This window comes from Nestor notabilis, unplaced genomic scaffold (assembly GCF_000696875.1).
Source record: "Nestor notabilis isolate BGI_N333 unplaced genomic scaffold, ASM69687v1 scaffold10746, whole genome shotgun sequence".
NCBI lineage: Eukaryota > Metazoa > Chordata > Aves > Psittaciformes > Psittacidae > Nestor > Nestor notabilis.
In genome coordinates, this window is record NW_009932383.1 from 19394 (window position 1) to 38473 (window position 19080).

The window sequence follows — 19080 nt, forward strand, 5'->3', positions numbered from 1 at the left end:
TTACCTGTTGTCCTATTGCTACTGTCCCTGAAGAAGAGTCCCTCTCCAGCATCCTTAGAGGCCCCCTTCAGATACTAGAAGGCTGCTATGAAGTCTCCACTCAGCCTTCTCTTCTCCAGAAATCTTTTCATTATCTCTTACTTTCCACACCAGCTGTACTCAGTGTCAAACTTACGTTTGCACTTCTGTTTTGGCCATACCAAGTGTGTGATGTTTGAAATGGTATTTTTATAAAAGCATTCAAGTAGCAGTAGACACTAAACTCCGCTTTTTTGAACACATCTTATTTTGTAGGTTCAAGGCAAAGACCCTTCTGTTGATATTACTCAGGACCTTGTCGATGAATCTGAGGAGGAACGTTTTGATGATATGTCATCACCAGGTCTAGAATTGCCATCCTGTGAATTAAGCCGGCTAGAAGAAATTGCAGAACTTGTGGCATCTTCACTGCCTTCACCATTACGTCGTGAAAAACTCGCACTAGCACTGGAAAATGAGGGCTATATTAAGAAGCTCTTAGAAATTTTTCATGTGTGCGAAGACTTGGAGAACATTGAAGGACTACACCACTTATATGAAATTATCAAGGGAATTTTCCTTTTGAACAGAACTGCACTATTTGAAGTCATGTTTTCCGAGGAATGTATAATGGACGTAATCGGATGCCTAGAATATGATCCGTCTTTATCACAGTCACGGAAACACAGGGAATTTCTGACTAAAACAGCAAAATTTAAAGAGGTGATACCTATATCTGATCCAGAGCTGAAGCAAAAAATACATCAGACATACAGAGTACAGTATATTCAAGATATGGTCCTACCTACTCCCTCAGTTTTTGAGGAAAATATGCTATCAACACTTCATTCTTTCATCTTTTTTAATAAAGTGGAAATAGTTGGTATGTTACAGGTAAGTTTCAGAACTTCACAGTCTCTTTATTTGCTATTTGTGCTTGGGCAGAGAAAGTTGGATAATTTTTCTTGGAAAGATTGAGGTGCTTTGATGGAACCTTCATTTCTGTGATTCTGAAAGTAATTTTGAAGTATAACATAAAAGGCATGGATTTGAGTACTGAGCTGTTAAGTATATGTTCTTAAATTGCAGATACTGAACTAGATTCTCTGTAACTGATCTAAATGGAGCAAAACATATGTGGAATCCTGAATGAGGCTGTTTGGAATGAATAGTACTGCTTGCATCTTGCAGGGTTGATTTTGTTAGGGGGTTGTGGGGTTTTTCTGTATTTTGGTACTTTCCACGCACTACAGTTAAGGATAATTTTTGTCATGCTACTATGACAAGAAAAAAAAAAATCAAATTACTTCACCCAGATTCCACAAATACAGTCTCATACCAGGATATAACTGTAACTGATTTGGGAGTAAATGAAATCAGTTGTTTGGAAAGAACAGGTTCAGAGCATAACATAGCCTTAGGTGCTTGAATGTTTTCTTAGTTTGTCTTGTAAGTCCCTAAATAATACTGCTTAGAATTACCAGTTTTTCACGATGTATGCCTTAATGCAAATGTAAAGAGTTTATATGATGATTATAGATATCTTGCTTACATGTCAAATATTCTGCACCAAACCATGAACTTCCCAAACTGTGTAGAAATACGTGGCATATGTCTGTAGTGGGAGCTTCCTAAGGCTTTCAGTGAGCTCAGCTAAGTGTTACAGCATATGTATTTTAGTTTGTTGATTGTTGCTATCTTAATTCTCCTAACATTTCATAAATTCATAGCCACTGTCTTTGTAAGGGCTGTCTTATCTGGAGAAATGAGCAAAGTGCTAGATGCTACTGATGACCTTAATTGTCTTTATCTAAAGTTGAATCTCAGCATGCATCCTGTTTGATTTTATGAAATACACAGCAAAGGAGAGTGAAAACTCCTTTTGCAAGCTCATAGCAAAGCCTCCCAACTTTTCATCTGTCACACTCAGTTGATCAGAATACTGATATTATTTAATGCACTCTCTTGGAGCTTTAATATGCTATATCCACACATGTAGTATTTGATAAGCAGCCGCATGTGCAAGATGTTACCCATGCCTAGCAGCTGAGGCATGTGCCTTGTGGACAGACCATCTCTTCCTGCAGCAGCTGGTGGAGGGCTGGTAGAACATCAGGGGCATCTTCATTAGTCCTGGACCCCAGCTTGCACCCAACTGAACCAAACTCTTCATGTCTGTACGTGTATCCTTGATAATAAAGTAAAAAATGTGTATCTGAAATAGTCAGAAGGCCGTAAGCATTTTGGAGCGGTCATTTTGAGAAAGCTTACAAGTTTGACATTGAGAGTGCTGAAAAATTCAGTTAAGGGATCTCAGCTTGAGTATCCATTATGACCTGTGTCTCTAAAATATCTTGACCTCTTTGCAAGGGTTGCTAAAAGCGAAGTCCTGACAATCATATATTTTGGCTTGAGGAGGAGGAGTGGAAGAATTATTCAGGAATCTTGGTGTCAGTGGCTGATTCTGAGAAGGCTCTTGAACTTAGGAAAGGAAGCTGGGCAAGGAAGAAAGGGATCCTGATCCTGCAAAATCAGTAAGGGTGTTTTTGCCAGAATCCTCGGGTAACTTGATTGAGTAGCTGATTAGTTTCCTTCTTTCCTGTCTCTTGCAACCTGTGTTAGGTTAATAGATGTGGGGTGAGCTTGGATTAGAATATCAGGGATTGGTGCAGTTGAGGAACATTTTAGTTGTAGTTTACAGTTGAAACAGAGGCTGAGATCTGATTTTGATTTGTTGTGTGACCGCAGGTGTCTCAGCGTTATCTTCACTTCTGTTGCTATTTCTGTGGTTGAGAATAAAGTGTACTCTGTGTGTGATGGGGCCAGAACAATTATCATTGCATAACTTTGAAAGTTACATAAGTATTTCAAATTGTTCAAGTGCTTTCTACAGTTCTGAGCAGCCACAAGTGGTAGCACAAGAGGAAGAACACATATTCTGTGTGATACTGCATTTCCTAGACCTTTCACAGTACAGCTCTATAGCATTGAGGGGGAACTCCTGAGTTTATAAATAAGACTGTTGGAAATTAATGATTAAAATTTATGATCACTTCTTGGTTTTAAGGGAATTAAAAGAGGCTATCACAAATTATACACTCATTGCATTTCTAAGAGATTAAATGGCTTGACTGATCAATTGATAGATTGATTTTTCTAGTTCTCACAGTGTAGCTCTAAATCAAGGTTTAAGCCTACTTACCTGACATTTATTTATTCATTTATTTATAGAGCAATATGTCAGGTTGCACTTTCTTGTTATCTCTGCTCTCTAAATTTTCATTCTCCCCTTTCCTTTCTCCACCCCCCCCATTCTTACATTCTATGTATACAATGTATGGTACTGTTCCTTTTCATTTCTTTAAGCAGAATAAATAATGTTCTGAGAACAAAATTAAGACTGCTTTTGTTGATTTCACTTCTAGAACTATTTTTCAAGGTCTCTTATTAGCGTATGGTTTAAAATGCATTTCTATAATTGATTCTATCACAGTATTTCAGTGGTGGGGGTGTTATTTTATGAAAGATTTAAACTTGTCTGTGGAGTTTCTGGCATTCATTATTTTAGATCTTGTGATATCCCCGTGCTCACTAACCTAACGTGTACTTAAGAAGCTCATTCTTATAAATCATTGCTAATGGAGGAGTTTCTGGGATGCTTCCTGGTACTTTATTGGGACCCATGGATGAGTCTCAAGTTCTTAGTTGATGCGTAATACAGGTTGTTAATGCTTCAGCTCTTGACTTCAGGTTGTCTCTCCTGGACCATTGAGAAAAGAGTTATCTCTTTAGGAAATTTTACCTCTTGGATTAAAAATAAAGTCCCTGAGCAGCTGATACCCTGTGACATACTGCAGCTATTGTGTGTACAACTGACTTGTTTTATATTCTGTTCTTCTGTCTCTTACTGACTTTTAAGGAAAGGAGAAGAAAAACTGTAACTTCCACCAGGGCAAAACAGACAAGCTGTACAGAGCCCTTCTCATGTCAGGCTGTATATTAACTAAAATGGCACACTGCACTACCCTCATTTCAAATTAACTCAGCCATACCTTAGTTAGAGAGTAGTGACTAGAAATTTGTACAAGCCTCTGTGCAGGTTGTGCCTTATGCTTTTTCACAGGCCGGGTGACTTTCCTCAAAATTATCACTGTGTCTTATTTAAGGTATTTGCTGTCAAGATAGGACATTTAAGGTTAGTTTTTTGATATAACTAGTGGATTCTGTAAATAAGAATATGCAGACTCTTAAGAATTCTGGCTTTATTAGGGATTTTGGATGTCTTTAAAAAGAGAAAAAATCTGCAGTCATAGAGGATACCTGCTTCCATGATTTTGCTTCCTTTGGTAGGTAAATAACTTCTGGCTGTTCTGTGGTAAAACAAAAAATAGAGAATGGGTTGCCTTTGGCACTTAGGGTTATGAACTGTATTCCTCTCTCCTTTACTAAGGTTAGCTTTCCCATACTGTTTATGGAAATGCTTACACTGATGGGCTGTTAAGAGAAATGGAGGTTAGTTTATGTGTGATTTAATTGTCTAAGATCTGTCATTTTAAGTAAGTATGTGGAGATCTCACTAAACTAGATACTGTTTTTCATGATGGGTAGTAAGCCCCGTATTTCCAGTCTACAGAATTAACTGCTCTGGAAACCTCCGCAATTACAGGTTTTATGATTCACTGTACATAACATACGAAAGAAGTATATAACATTTTTTTCCAATTTCAGCCCCTCCTAATATGCTCTTACTGCTTGGGGTCCAGCCTGTTCTAGTCTTGAGATGTCATAGCCACCAAGAAACCTCTCTGAAACATGGAGTTCACCAAGTTTTGAGAGTGGGGGTGGGACAGGTAAGTGGTGTTTCTTACTTTATATGACGCTCTTTTGCAATTAAAAAAAATACATACTAATGTTCACACTGGAGGCCACCAGTTCTTTCCCTTTGTATTATTAACTAGTTCTTAAAAAAAACCAAAAACTTGCAAAACTGCGCCATAGAGTGAGCAAACACTGTTTCCTTCTGTTCTATCCCCCCTATCTCATTGGCATGCTCTTTTTGCCAGCAACATTCTGCAGTTTTAACTTCCAGAATACAGAATATTGTTAGGTTTACTCTGGGGTATGTGCTTTTAGACTTATATTCAGAGACTTTTATTTTGAGGAAAGTGGAGAGTACAAGTGGAACATTGGACATAAGCTAATTCATGTGCCTAGGAGAGCAGTGATTGCGTGGCACTACTGCACTAGTAAATCAGCTTTTCTAAATACAGAAATCACTTTGCTATTAGTCCCTATATCCCTTTTTAATAGCTAAAAAATTGTAGGCATTTAGGTACATCTTAGGTATATACATTTAGGTATATTTTGCTGAATTTATATATAACAACAGGCTGGTTATAATTTTGAAAGTGGTTTTACAGCTAGTTACAGATTCTTTACAGAACTCCATGGATGCAAATGTAATTATCTGTAGATGTTTTAGAGAAAGAACTGTGTTAATGCATGTGGGTAGTTTTACACAAATGTATTAGGAATGGAATGTCTTCTGCCAGTCTGCTGTTTTGCAGTAGTTGGCTCAGGAATAACTCTGGAAATCCACTCCCAGCAAAATTTACCTTGCAAGTAAGGTGTAAAAGGATGCCACTTTCTGGGGAAAATGGCAGTGAAAGAAGTTTGCAAGAGGTGTATGCTAATGATTTCTGAGATTTAGCTTCTACATTGTACAAAATTATCGTCAATGTCTACAGAAACTCCAAATGTGATAAATAGATCCCATTGCTGTTTCAGCATGTTGTTTCAAGCGGAAATAGCTTATTGATAGCAAATAAAGGCACGTGTGGGAAGGTAGTCTGAGGTAAAGGAGACTGAAACATTTTTGAACTATGAAATCTTCTGCTGTGGCAACAGGAAAGAATGTCTGTTTGAAGCTGTAATTGTTTGCTGGTAGCGTTTTATGAAACTTTCACTTTCTGGGCTGAAATATTATTTCTGCCTAAAATGAATATAGAGGTGGAAAATAGGATGGGAAGTGTATTCTTCCAGCTCAGGTGTCACAGAGCTGCTTGAAAGCTTTTTTTTTTTTTTTTTTTTTTTTGAGAAGAAGATGTTTTCTGTCATTTATCTGTAATCACAGACATGAAGTATCTGATAAGTGCAAGTTAACTGTATTTAAGAGACACCTGCTTTTGAAGAATGCTTTTTTACGTGCCTACTGGTAGGAGGGGGAGGACTGCTTTGAAAGTTGAATCACAAATATAAATAGTGTCTTTTTTTGTGATCCTGCTTTGTGTGTTTCCTTGTTTTTAAAGTCATAAATGATTGCATTTAGTTTTAAAACTGGCTTAGTTTTATCTTTGAAAGGTATTAAATCCTAGGAGCATCTACTTGGATCTTGCAGAAGCATAAATGAATACACTTAGTATTTGGCATATGCATAATTTAAGTATTGCACATTTAATTAATTTCTTTGCATGGCGTAAATAGCTACTTTACAGTTGCCTCATAAACTATCGTTTGCAGTTGTATTATCTTAGAAACAGTTGTGACTTTCATGGCTTCCAAGATACATCCAAATGGATTTTGGTGCTTGTCTGCATGAAGGGGCCACATACTGCAAAGAATTATGCATTTGGGCTGTGTTCACTTCACAGACATATTCTGGGGGGTTTTTCCAAGTTGGAAAAAACCCCAAATGGGAAACACTTAAGCCTGTGGAATTCTAGCATTTGGTGTTGGTACTTTGGGACTTCTAAATATGTGAACTCTGCTTTCAGACTGTGCATTTCCATAGATTCTGGTAGTGTTGTCTAGGAATGTATCTGTAGATAGATTGCCCTTGTCAGTAATTTTACACCCTGAGAGAGAGAATAGTGTATTTAGAATGTTCATTGCAATCACAATTTTCTATAATACAGGAGTGTTGGGGGTTTTCCCATCCATAACAACCTGTCTACCTTTCCTTAAGCATCCTGGAATAAGACAGCACCTGAAACCCATTTCAGGGTTAAGACAACTGCAAAGTTAGTAACAGGTTGTTTTGGGTTTTTTTTTCTTGGAATAACTGCCATTTATTTCATGTTATCCATGTAAGAATGGGTTATTTTGAATCACTCAGATCCATCTTAATTTTGTCTGATTTTAAATTGATCTTCTAAATAAATTAAATAGATCTGATTTTAAACAGATTCTTGTGAGAATTACAGATTTCAGATAGTCCTATTAATTTAAAAATAGAGTGTATTTATTGGTGTTTGGGAGAGGAGCTGATGTGGGAAATGCTTCAATATTATCTTTGATAAAGAATTTAAAAGACTGTATTATGGTATATATGTGGAAGGTTGAAAAATGATTACATACTGAACTTCTGCAAATTCTTCCTGAAGCATTAAGTGTCAGCATTGAAGTCTTCATCACTTCCCAGTATTATAAAGTCCCCTCTACAAGTCCCAGATGTTTGCAAGCCCAGTAACAGGGTGAGTGGGTTGGTGTCTGTGGATGGCCTCATCTTGAACCAGGCAGGAATGTGGTGACCTGTCAGAAAGCTGAGCTGGGGTCCTGCCCGGCGAGGCCCTGCCTGTCGGGCTCTGCCATTAGTGCTGCAGGTGCAGCTTCACTGGCCACCTCTGGGGCTCTGCAGTGGGTCACAAGTGAGACCCCCATGACACCAGCACCACAGGAACTCCTCCTCTCCTTCCACACTTGAGTTAAAAAAAAAAAAAAGAGATACTTTGGGTAGTATTGTGTACCTTTTTATGCAGAAACACATGAATCTTGGCTCTGACATACTTAAATGCTGGAATTTCCACTGTTTTTCTCCAGTGACCATTCTGAGATAGTTCCATGGTATTGACTTGCACTTACTGTGAGGTATTATAAGGGAGATTAAAAGTTCATTTCACAGTGAGACTGGACATATGGGTTACATTTTTCCAGTTTGGCTAAGCATGCATCTTCTCAGTAGTTTTGATGGAGATGAGGTTAGTTTCATATCTTGATTAAAAATAGCAAAAAGATAAATGAAAGGAAACTACTTAGCCTTTTCTTAAACACACTGCTAATCATGGAGAATAACTTGCATGTTCTTCAAAAGAGCCATTTATGTTTTATATTTTTGTGTGTGTTTATTGTTTTGGGTTTTTTTTTTTTAATTTCAGTAGGAAAATATGTTGGTATGAGTACTGTGGGTTAGTTATCTTACCTGTAATGTCTAATATGTTAGATATTAGAACAAGAATCTTACCAAGCCATGTTACAGCTGGATAGTAGGTAGTCAAACATCCTTGTATTCTTTCATCACAGCTCGTTACTTTTCTTGAAATCTAAGACCTTAATAGTTGCTCATGTTGAACATGTTAGACTGTTGAAATCTGAAAGTCAAACTTTACATTTCCAGTGCTTGTTCCTCCAGAGTGAGTTTCAGTAAACTTCACAAGGCCTCTCCTATGTCGTTTTGATTTTGAAGCAGCCACAGAAATAGCACCTGAAATTGTGTGCAGAAATGATTCTTCTTTATTATCACTAAACTGTTGGGTCAGGTTGGAAGCACAGCACAGCATATAACAAGAGGAAATGTGGTATATCCCAAATACAGGGTTTCCCTTAAAGTGTGGTGAAATGCCTGGTACTGCAGTAGCTCATGCCAACCTATTTTGGGTTTATCTGTGTTGTGCAGTGCCATGTAGAGATCCTGGATTGGGTTGTGACAGTGTTACAGCTGCGTTAGCGTGGTGTGCTATGGGATCTGAGGTACGCATTTTCTCAGCAAGGCTGCAAAGTGAGCCTGGGTGAGGTACCTGGATGATGTGCAATTTCAGAAACTTCATGTGGATGTATCTGAAGTACTGTCATGGTTCTGCTTTATGCTGTGTAAACATAAGCAAGGCAGCTTGGTTTTCTAGCACTGTGGTTTTAGGGTAGAGGGATATTGCACATGGTGTCACAAGAATCAATACAGGCAGCTTTTTGAAAAAAAATCCATTCCTATCTGGTGTACAGGCAAGTGCTGTCTTATAACTGTGTAATATTGGGGAAAGGATGGGGAAGGTTTATTTCCATTTTAATGATCATGTAGTTGTTAGGACTGTGACGGTTATGGGAAGCTACATGTTACTGCTTTTTCAGTCTAAATACATGTTTGTAATGTGTTGGCTGCTGTTTGTAGTTTTGCTGAGGTACATCAGCATGAAAAATAATGGAAGGGTTTTTGACTGCTGCCAGACAGAATGCCCAGTAAATGCCGTACGTAATAGAAACGCTTACTTTGGTTTGTTTTCTAAAGTTCACCCTTCTCACAACAGTGGGGAGATAGAGTCTTGCCTCCTTCCTGCTGTTAGGAAACACTCTCTTCATTGTGACTTTGTCTGCTGCAAAGATCTCATAACGTTCCAAAGGTATATGTATGTGTAGGACTGAGTGGGAGGTCATGTTTATAAATACGTGTAAACAGTTGAAGCAAGTGTATTGTAGTGTGGTTTCAGGGACAGGCATGTGACAAGGGGGAAGGAAGTTAGAGAAGAAGTTGTGAACAAAATGATGAGATTGGCAGTAGAAAGTAGAAAAAGGACAGCCAAAAGGCAATACAAGATACATCGGAACTGAGAGTGAAGTGTTGGGGGTGGAGTGGTGCTGAACATGATAAAAGCACAAAACAAAGATTCATATAAATTTGTTTGAAAATTGAATTAGAAAGTTGATACTGATATGATTAACTACAGTACACAAGCATATGTTCTCTCAGTTGCAGGAGGCATGGTTTAGAAGAACTTTATATTATAATCTATGCCTTTTTGCTATTGTCAAATAAACAAATGGTATTGTTTTGCCTTTGTAGGAAGATGAAAAATTTCTGACAGACTTGTTTGCACAGCTAACAGATGAAGCCACAGATGAGGAGAAAAGACAGGAATTGGTAAGAAATCTGTGACACACACATGAAAGGGACAGTTACTACAAAGTGTGGCATGCATCTGGTTTTTTAATTACTAACTAGTACATTATTCGTGTTTTTCAGGTAAACTTTCTGAAAGAGTTTTGTGCATTCTCTCAAACACTGCAACCTCAAAACAGAGATGCGTTTTTCAAAACCTTGTCAAATATGGGCATACTGCCAGCACTAGAAGTTATATTGGTAAGTCAGTTCCATTTTATTTATGATAACAATTTTATTTATCTCCAGAGAGGTTGTTTTAAAAAAAATAAGTATGCCAAACTTCAGACACATGGTTTTCTGAAGTGTTTGCTTCATTTTCTTGTCTTAGCTTGAGTTAAAATAGTTTTGTAAAACTTCAAAGCCAGTTGCAGTATGGCATTGGTAAGTGACCTGGCATTCTTACATTTTTGTTTTCTTGTTCGCTTTACATCTTTAGATGCTCTTTGGTGTACGGTTAAGTTAGAAAATAGGGAAATAGACCAAAGAGGAGGGAAAACATAAAATGTATTTTTCCCAACAGTTGTCAAATGTACAAAGAAGAGGTTATAGTCAATTCAGGTTTAGAATACAGTTCTAGTAACAATTAGGTATGACTTGTCAGTAGGAATTAAAAGCTGTATGCTTTCTGCTTTTCATTCCATTTAAGCCTTTTCTTTAAAGGAAACATAAATGATTTTATTTGACTTCTCCAGGGGATGGATGATGCACAAGTACGAAGTGCAGCCACTGATATATTCTCATATTTGGTTGAATACAACCCATCCATGGTACGAGAGTTTGTCATGCAGGAAGCACAGCAGAATGATGATGTAAGTAGAGGGTCCCTAGAAATGTGTGTGTGGTTTTTTGGAATTACTATTTTATATTTACAACTCTATTAAGGACATGAACCTTAGTTCTGAAGAGTTATGCGATATAGTCATGATAGTTACAGGATACTGAACTGCCATGTTTTTAATAGTTCTGTTTGGTGAGATAAATGTTTGCCTGTTTGCATATTCTTGTTCCTTAAAACAGGTTACCATAAACCACCATTTTGGTTAACATAGCTGTCATACAAGTAGTGCAAAATGGTTTTGAATGAGGGCCACCTTAAAATGCAAAATACAAATTTCAGTCTTGATCTTAGTATATACATGTGTTTTTAATTTACTTGTAAGAAACCTGTGTTTGGTTTACTATCTCACATGTTGCAAGTGGAATGATGGTTCTAAGTGTTTAAGATCACATTTCAACAAAGGTTTACATTTCTCAGAGATCCTCTCTAGCTGATTACTACAAAATGCAGTACACAACTAGTAGCAAGAAGGGTATTTCAGACTGGTATTCAGTGGAGAAAAAACATTGTGCTGCCTTTTCGCTAGAGGAGATAGTTAATGTTTTTTTCATATCTGCTAAAAACGTGCCAGAGAACAGGAAGCTGCTGATGCTGCTACTTCTGTACTGGAAGAAAGGGCCAGCTAGGACAGGGAATATTGCTGGTCCTTCCAGCCACTTGAATCTGATGACTGTCCTCTTTTATGGGGGAGAGTGGTAACCAAGTAACTTTAGTCTAGGGATTCCTAAATGTAAATATTATTTTCTACTTTTATGTGTGCTTCTTGGTTTTTGCAGATATGTGTTGGGGTTTTTAGGTGAAAATAATCTCATCAAGTTCAATAGCATTATAAAATGTACTGTTGTATGTTTGTAGAAGTAAAACTCTTGGTATGTATTCTGGAGGTGGGGGATGGTGGGGGGTGTGCAAATAAAAACTGTGCTCTGAAAACACTTCCAGAAATTAGTTGTATTTTGAGACTGTTAATTGTCTGTCTCTGCTTTTTACCTTTTGACATTTCAGTTCAGACTGAATTCAAAATCAGATTGTTAATTGCAGAACTACTTTTAGTTGCTTTGAAAGATTCTTCTTCACTGTTTGCCTTCTTAATGTGAACCACTGACCAGGCATGTAAAATTAATTTGTTTCTGTTAAGTTTGGATTTTTTTGTTTGGTAGTTTTCTACATTTTACAGAATTTTGATAGGGCATCATTTTAACCAGGCACTAACCCTTTTGGAAAATAATTTGGATTTGGGGCAAAGGAGGAGCATTAGAACTGATCTTTGCCTTTTTTTTTCCTGCCCTGTTAGGATATATTACTCATCAACCTCATTATAGAACACATGATTTGTGACACAGATCCAGAACTCGGAGGGGCAGTGCTGCTGATGGGTTTGCTTCGTACTTTAGTTGATCCAGAAAATATGCTTGCCACTGCCAATGTAAGTAAACACCTTAAAATGAAACTACATTTGTTTTTTAGAGTATTGGTGAGATGTGTTACAGATATGATATATATATATATTTAATTTTTTTCCATTCTGTAGAAAACAGAAAAGACAGAGTTCTTGGGTTTCTTCTACAAACATTGTATGCATGTTCTGACAGCCCCTTTACTGGCCAATACTACAGAGGACAAGCCTAGCAAAGGTAATGCCACTCTGGATTTTGGGCATATCAAGCCTGTTGGATGTCAATGTTTAAAATAAAGTAACTGTCAAAGGATGTTTTCTGTCTTAAAGAGTATCTGAGTTTGTGATACATTGTTCAAAGTAAAATGTTGATTAATCATTTAGTCATTTGGATAATTTATAATTATAAAATTCAGCAGAGTTGTGATTTAAGAAGTGAACAGGATTTGCTGCAGATTTTGCTTCAGAAAAAAATGAAATACTGTATAATTTTTAGTAAGTCATGGGGCTATTCAGTGACATAAACTTGCAAACATGTGTAAATATTTTTTAAGAGCAGGGATTACTAGAGAGGATGCAGAATTGCCCTGAGAAGGTGTGTGTCACAATACTGTGCTGAATTCGAGGGTATTGGTTCTACATCAGACTAAGAAATCAGAGATCAGTGATGAAGTGACTATTCTTGTTGGCTACTAGTAGCAGTACTGTTTGCTTGTTAATGGTATAACACATCCAAAATGGGTATAAAAGGAGGCACATAAATGATACATAAATGTTCTCTAAACTTCTTAATTTATTGTATGGATTTCCAAGGGATTAGTTAAATTAATCTGTTTTATCTTAACTGGCATCCAGATAGATTGGAAGTGAGATTTTTATTATTTAAATTACTTCTGTTCTTTAATGGTCTGCTGTCTGGCAATATTTTTAAAAAGGTAGGACATATTTTTTTAAAAAGTATTAAATCTAGTGTGTATTTAACTTACTGTTTTTCTACTTACAAGCAGGATTTGAGTTACGTTTTGTATATGCTGATACAGTTATGTCCTAGAATTATTTAAAAAGCCTGAGAAAGTTTTTGTTAAAAGACAGATCACATTTTTGGTGCAAATGTAGCCAAGGCACTGCATATAGGGTAGTACTTTATGATATAGACATATGGACATTATAATGAGATTTGGTTAAAAAAGCTTGACAGTTGTGTAACTGTTATATTCTGTCCTCTCTGAACCTTCAAACACTGATTTGAGACAAAATGTAATTGTTTCTATAATTTAAGAGGGTTTCCTGACATATCTATATAAATAGAAAATACTCTGTCCATATGCAGGTTGTTCAATTTGTGTTTTAAAGACTAAACATACCCTGTGGCATATTTCCTAAACTCTCTGTGGGAATATAGAAGAACTTGTAAATGTTTACCAGACTGTAGTTGGATATTTGAAGTTAGCTCCTGAAGGCAATATCCTACATAAGCTTAATGATTTTGGTTTTGGTTTTATTACAGATGATTTTCAGACAGCCCAACTCTTGGCATTAATACTGGAATTGCTAACTTTCTGTGTAGAACATCATACTTATCACATAAAGAACTACATCATAAACAAAGATATCCTGCGAAGGGTACTCGTTCTCATGGCCTCAAAGCATGCTTTCTTGGCATTGTGTAAGTTGAAAAGCTGAAGAATAAACTAGTACTTTGTGAATGTGAAGTGTTGCATGTCATCATTCGGCTGGAAGAAGACTGTTCACAGATGAGGACAATTTGTGGCTGAATACAGAAATTCTGTTATACTCTGTGTTATTCATACCAATTTCTAGCTATGTCAGCTAGTATTAGTAAATAATTTTGCACTTATAGATGTCTTTTTTTTTTTTTCCCTAAAAAGCAGAAGAGTTTTTCTTAATCTCAATGTAGAGGTGAATTTAAAAGATAGTATCTCAATATTGAATATACTGAGAACCATTGTAAATTTTGACATTTTTTTAGTAGAAATTATCAGAGATATTTGATTAGAAATTATTAGATCTCTAATTTGGACTGTATTAAACAGCACAAAAGCTCTGTGTGCTGCTTTTCAGCCTCTAGTAACTATTTTACTGACCATGCTCAGCACAGTAATAATAAAGCAGTGTGGCTTTATTCTGGAGGCAAGTAAGAGATTTGTTCCATAATTCCATTGTGCACGTAGAGTGAAACAAAGCCTAAAGTTGACTGAGCAGTAACATACCATACAATAAGAAGTAACCTTTTAAATTTGTAACTGAATCGCCTGAGTTAGGTTTTAGAACCCTTGAATAATCTTTTTTCATTTATATCTAGTTGCTAACCAAAATGTGATGCCTCGTATCAAGATGAAACTACTTTCTGTTAATACATTCACATACCTGTGTACGCTTCGGAGTTTCAGAAAAAGCTTTAAACTGGATGTAAATTAAGTCTTTGCTTTCCTATGTGTGTGAAGAATGTCATTTGCCTGTTTTAAAGTGACATAGTTTGTATCCTAATCAAATAGGACTTAATTAAATGTAATTGAACTTATACTTTAATAAGGGGAATGGTAAGCGAATCTTCCAGTTCTTCTGCTGAGATAATATTTTACCTTTGTCATAAGTAAATTAAAAAAGCGAAAATACACCTTTACGTTAGAATAATTTAAACAGTAGTATATTATTTCATCAGTGAACAGAGGTGGCTTCACTCATACACAGTTAGGATGGGTTTCTTCATGATAAAATAGGTAAGCTTTAGTATAGTCAAGACTGTGGAGAAGCACAGAATAGCTGAATGTATTACCTGGTTCTAGTAATGTAATGCTGTGTAAGAACTGAGGATGTAAATTGCCCTAACACTGAATAATTCCTGGGCTTTTTTTCTTTTAAATTTAAAAAATATTTTGGTAACCCTTCTGTTTCAGGTGCCCTTCGTTTCAAGAGGAAGATAATTGGGCTAAAGGATGAATTCTACAACCGTTACATAATGAAAAGTTTTTTGTTTGAACCTGTGGTCAAAGCATTTTTAAATAATGGTTCCCGTTATAATCTGATGAACTCTGCCATAATAGAGATGTTTGAATTTATCAGAGTGGTGAGTGCTTTTACATGATGAAGACGATTACTGTATTGTTTAATCTTGTAATTCAAGATAACTTTTCTTTTTACTTACACCCTAGGTTATGCTATCGTAATGGGACTGTATGATACTGTATTTAAATCAGCTTTCTTTTGAATCACTGTTACGTATTTTTACATGTGCTTTCTTATGTTCAAACAGTACTGTGACTTGAAAGTTAAATTCACTTAATAGTGTGTATTCACAGATGTGCAAAGGCAGCACTAATTAAGTTTGATCATGCAGATTGGATGGGACTGTTATCACAGGGACGTAATTTGAAACTGCTGCTACAAAACCATCCAATTTAGCTGTGCTCTATAATGTCAACTCAACCGAATATGGGAACATACAGAAGAAATACTAGTCTTTTTTGATTATATTAGTAGGGTGCTGCAAAGTTCTTTCGGTGGGGAGTCTCCTAAAATACTCATGCCAATTTGGCGGTTGTCACAGTACTGTTTCCTCACTGTTGTCTGCATCCAGATTCTGACAAGGTGCTGTACAGACCTTAAATGTGGTAAGTGGGGCCAGGCTAGGGTGCAGTCAGTCATGGAGGAGTAAGTGGATGAGGAAAAAAGGCTTGGTCACCTCTTGAAATCTTCTGTGCTAATGACCTCTTTTCGAGCTGAGACTCAGGGTAAGTCAGGACTGAGATGACCTGATTATCATGGAAGAGTTGATTTAAAAACAGTTTTGTAGCAGTGAAAAAAGTTAATCCATATGGGTGGCCCTGACTTCCACACTGTGATCTTTCAGTACTCTCTGAGATTTGGTGCTGATTCCATAGTTCATGCTATGGGGAAATAAATTGTCTTATATTGTTACCTTCCTTTTCACATAGATTACCAGGTTGCATTTCCAGAATAGTTCTTGGTATCTGTAAATTTGGCATTTTTTTTCTTTTTAATCCAAGTTTGTTTATAAAGAGAGCAAATTTTTAAAAAGTATGCTTTTGTTGTTACTAATGTATTACCATTCACAAGAGGGGACCTTTGAGCGCATAACCAAAAAGGAAAACAATCAGTGTATTAAAATTCATGTTTCTTTACTTGTCCTTATTAGCTGGTAATTCAGGTGTTTATTCTGAGGTGTGTATTCCAGGGGCTGGGCTGTGCTCAGAAAGCCAAACAATGCCCAGGAGCAGTTTCCCTGCTGCAGGATGCAGACCTGTGCTAGTCTCAGCTGCCTAGAGTGGCTTTGGGCAACCACAACCCTAAACCGAAATAACAGAACCATTGGGAAGGTTTTGTAAGGAGCCTTGGCCAGCACCGTATGGCCATAGAGGAAAAACTTCATGTTAGTTTCTGATGAAAAATACCTTCCTTGTTCTCATCCTAAACAAATACATTGAATATTTATTTTTACATAAGTAATTTATTTGTGGAAAGAAATAATATGAATTCTAAGTCTGTATCTCATAAATATATTTTTAATTGACTTATGGCAACAGATATCAGTGATTAACTGGTATCATTATTAAAATATTTATAAATTACAGTGGGAAAGACCTTTTAGAATTGGTTTTGGTATAATCTTCTGCCGGGGTTTTAGGTTCTGTTCATGAGTTTGGAAGGAGATACTGCTAGAAAATTGCTGCTATTATTCGTGTTTTGCTGGTCAGGTATTTGAAGCTCTAGATTTTTAACTACACTTGTATGCATAATACTAATTTTTGCATAAGCTAGTTAATATGCTACTTCCTTTGTAATGTTTAAAATTGTCTGTCATTTCAGTTACTTTTTATATTTTATTAAATACAGTAATTTGGATTAAAATAAGTCACTTTATGCTGTTCATTCCTGTAGGAAGATATAAAATCATTAACGGCTCATGTAATTGAAAATTACTGGAAGGCACTGGAAGATGTAGACTATGTGCAGACATTCAAAGGACTGAAACTACGATTTGAGCAACAAAGGGAAAGACAAGATAATCCAAAACTTGACAGGTAAAATGCACTAAATGCTCTTATTAGTATATTGGTGTTATAATTCTGTTTTGGGAATATTGGTGAGTTGTTCTGCAATAATGGGAAATTAAATAATTTAGACTCCTGCTTGCATCTCAGGCATTGTTGAATTTACTTGATTACAAGTGTGATTCCCAGACTCTTTATCAGCTTTCAGCTAACATTAGGTGCTGGACCCCCACTAATAATGCTAAGTTGTTCATATCTTAAACTTACGTGCACTGTTGCAATGAGGCTGGAAGCCTATCAAATATCGGAAGTTCATTTGCTTAAATAACAAATTTCCATCATTTAATTTGAAAGATTGTTCAATTGTGAATTATCATTCAGTGGATCTTTCCTCCAAAAATTCACATTTCAGATTTCCTTTTATTTTAGGTAGCTGTGGGAGTACATATTTCAAGCTCTACCAAAACAACTGAGAAATAGGATATACAAAAAAATTTTCAGAGGATGCTTTTTTTATCACTGTTAGATTTGCTGATGGAGTAAAAACCGATCTGATGTAACACTTGCATCACTTCTTCTCTTTGCCAGAGCAGAAGTTCCCTTCCTTAGTGAACAGCAGTTACCAAAGGTTAAAAGGTTAGGGTGTATAAAAATAGAAAGTTTAGGACTTTTTACTCCTTTTATTTTTGGCAAATGATTCTACTTTTATGAGTCGGTTTATTAAAACAAAATGGACTGCTTGCATGAATAGATGAGTTACTCTATAGAATTGTTAGCAAGAACTGTTCTTGTTCTCTTGTCTTGAGTTAGTTTGAAAACACATTAAAAAAATAATCCTGATTAGCCATACTAGGACATCTTGAAATTTCAGACTTTTATTTCCTGCCACAAGATTTCTTAAGCAGTATTTAAATTAGAGACTTACCACACAATTAATATTAGAGTATAATCGCACATACAAAAGCATGTGTTGGATCCGCAGTTTTGAGTACTTACGTTTTACAGTTGAGATGTTGCTGTTTTGTCTTGTGACAGCTAAGCTTATCACTTACCTGTGAGATTCAATACAATGCTTATGTTAATGCACGTGTGGGAAAGAACACCCAGCTACTTCCTTCAGTAATTTCCATCCAGTTTAGGAATTAAAACATTGGTCTTAGCTTGGCTTAAGTTGAGCTAAGTGATTTTTGTATAGTTGTGCTGCATGAGTTTATCCAACAGAAAATTATAGCTTCAAGAGCTCTGTAGCTCAACCAGCCCAGTTTTTGCTGCCTTCTTACATCTTGTTTAGTGGCTGCATGAGCCCCCGTCACAGTCTGTGTAATTTCTGAAGTGAAAACCCAGAACTAATAAAATGCAAAAATAGCAAGAATCTGTTCACACACTCTGGTAAAGAATAGCTCAGTAAGGAAGGAGGCCAAAAATTTTGTTGATGTGAGCCACAGAAGTGTTCAGAAGAGTGCCACTTAAGTATAGTTTTGCACTATTAGCAGAACTTGAATTTAAATGCAGTGTAAAATCATGCAGTATGTATACATCCAGATGATCGTGTTGGTAAGCAGGTTGTTCAGGATTAGATTTATTTTTAAGAGTACATTTAGCATTCTTACTTAATACCTTGTAATTTCCTGATTTTTCCCTTCTGGCTTTTTTCCTGCAGTCAGTAATGCAAGACTTTTTCACTGAGTAGAATAAACCTAGATTGTATTATTAAGATTTTGATTCCAGTAACTGAGACTTTATGATAAACATTAAATTTCAGACTTAAATTGTGGCCGGTAAATTTTGAAGAAGCACTACAGGGGATTTGTGAAGGGTTTCAGGCTTTTGTTGGAAATTGACTGTTAGAATCAACATCTGGCAATGAAAG

General features: G+C 36.3%; 1 protein-coding gene across 1 annotated transcript in view; it reads left to right on the forward strand.

Moving 5' to 3' along the window:
• The window catches only part of SMEK1 (SMEK homolog 1, suppressor of mek1 (Dictyostelium)), a 42329-nt gene that overhangs the window by 18978 nt on the left and 4271 nt on the right, over window positions 1-19080 (forward strand). Inside the window, exons 4-12 of the mRNA XM_010016360.1 lie at window positions 295-912; window positions 9848-9925; window positions 10028-10144; window positions 10639-10755; window positions 12076-12207; window positions 12313-12415; window positions 13685-13843; window positions 15096-15265; window positions 17098-17240. Of these exons, the coding sequence (XP_010014662.1) occupies window positions 295-912; window positions 9848-9925; window positions 10028-10144; window positions 10639-10755; window positions 12076-12207; window positions 12313-12415; window positions 13685-13843; window positions 15096-15265; window positions 17098-17240 (1637 nt within the window). The remainder of the gene's footprint in view (window positions 1-294; window positions 913-9847; window positions 9926-10027; window positions 10145-10638; window positions 10756-12075; window positions 12208-12312; window positions 12416-13684; window positions 13844-15095; window positions 15266-17097; window positions 17241-19080) is intronic.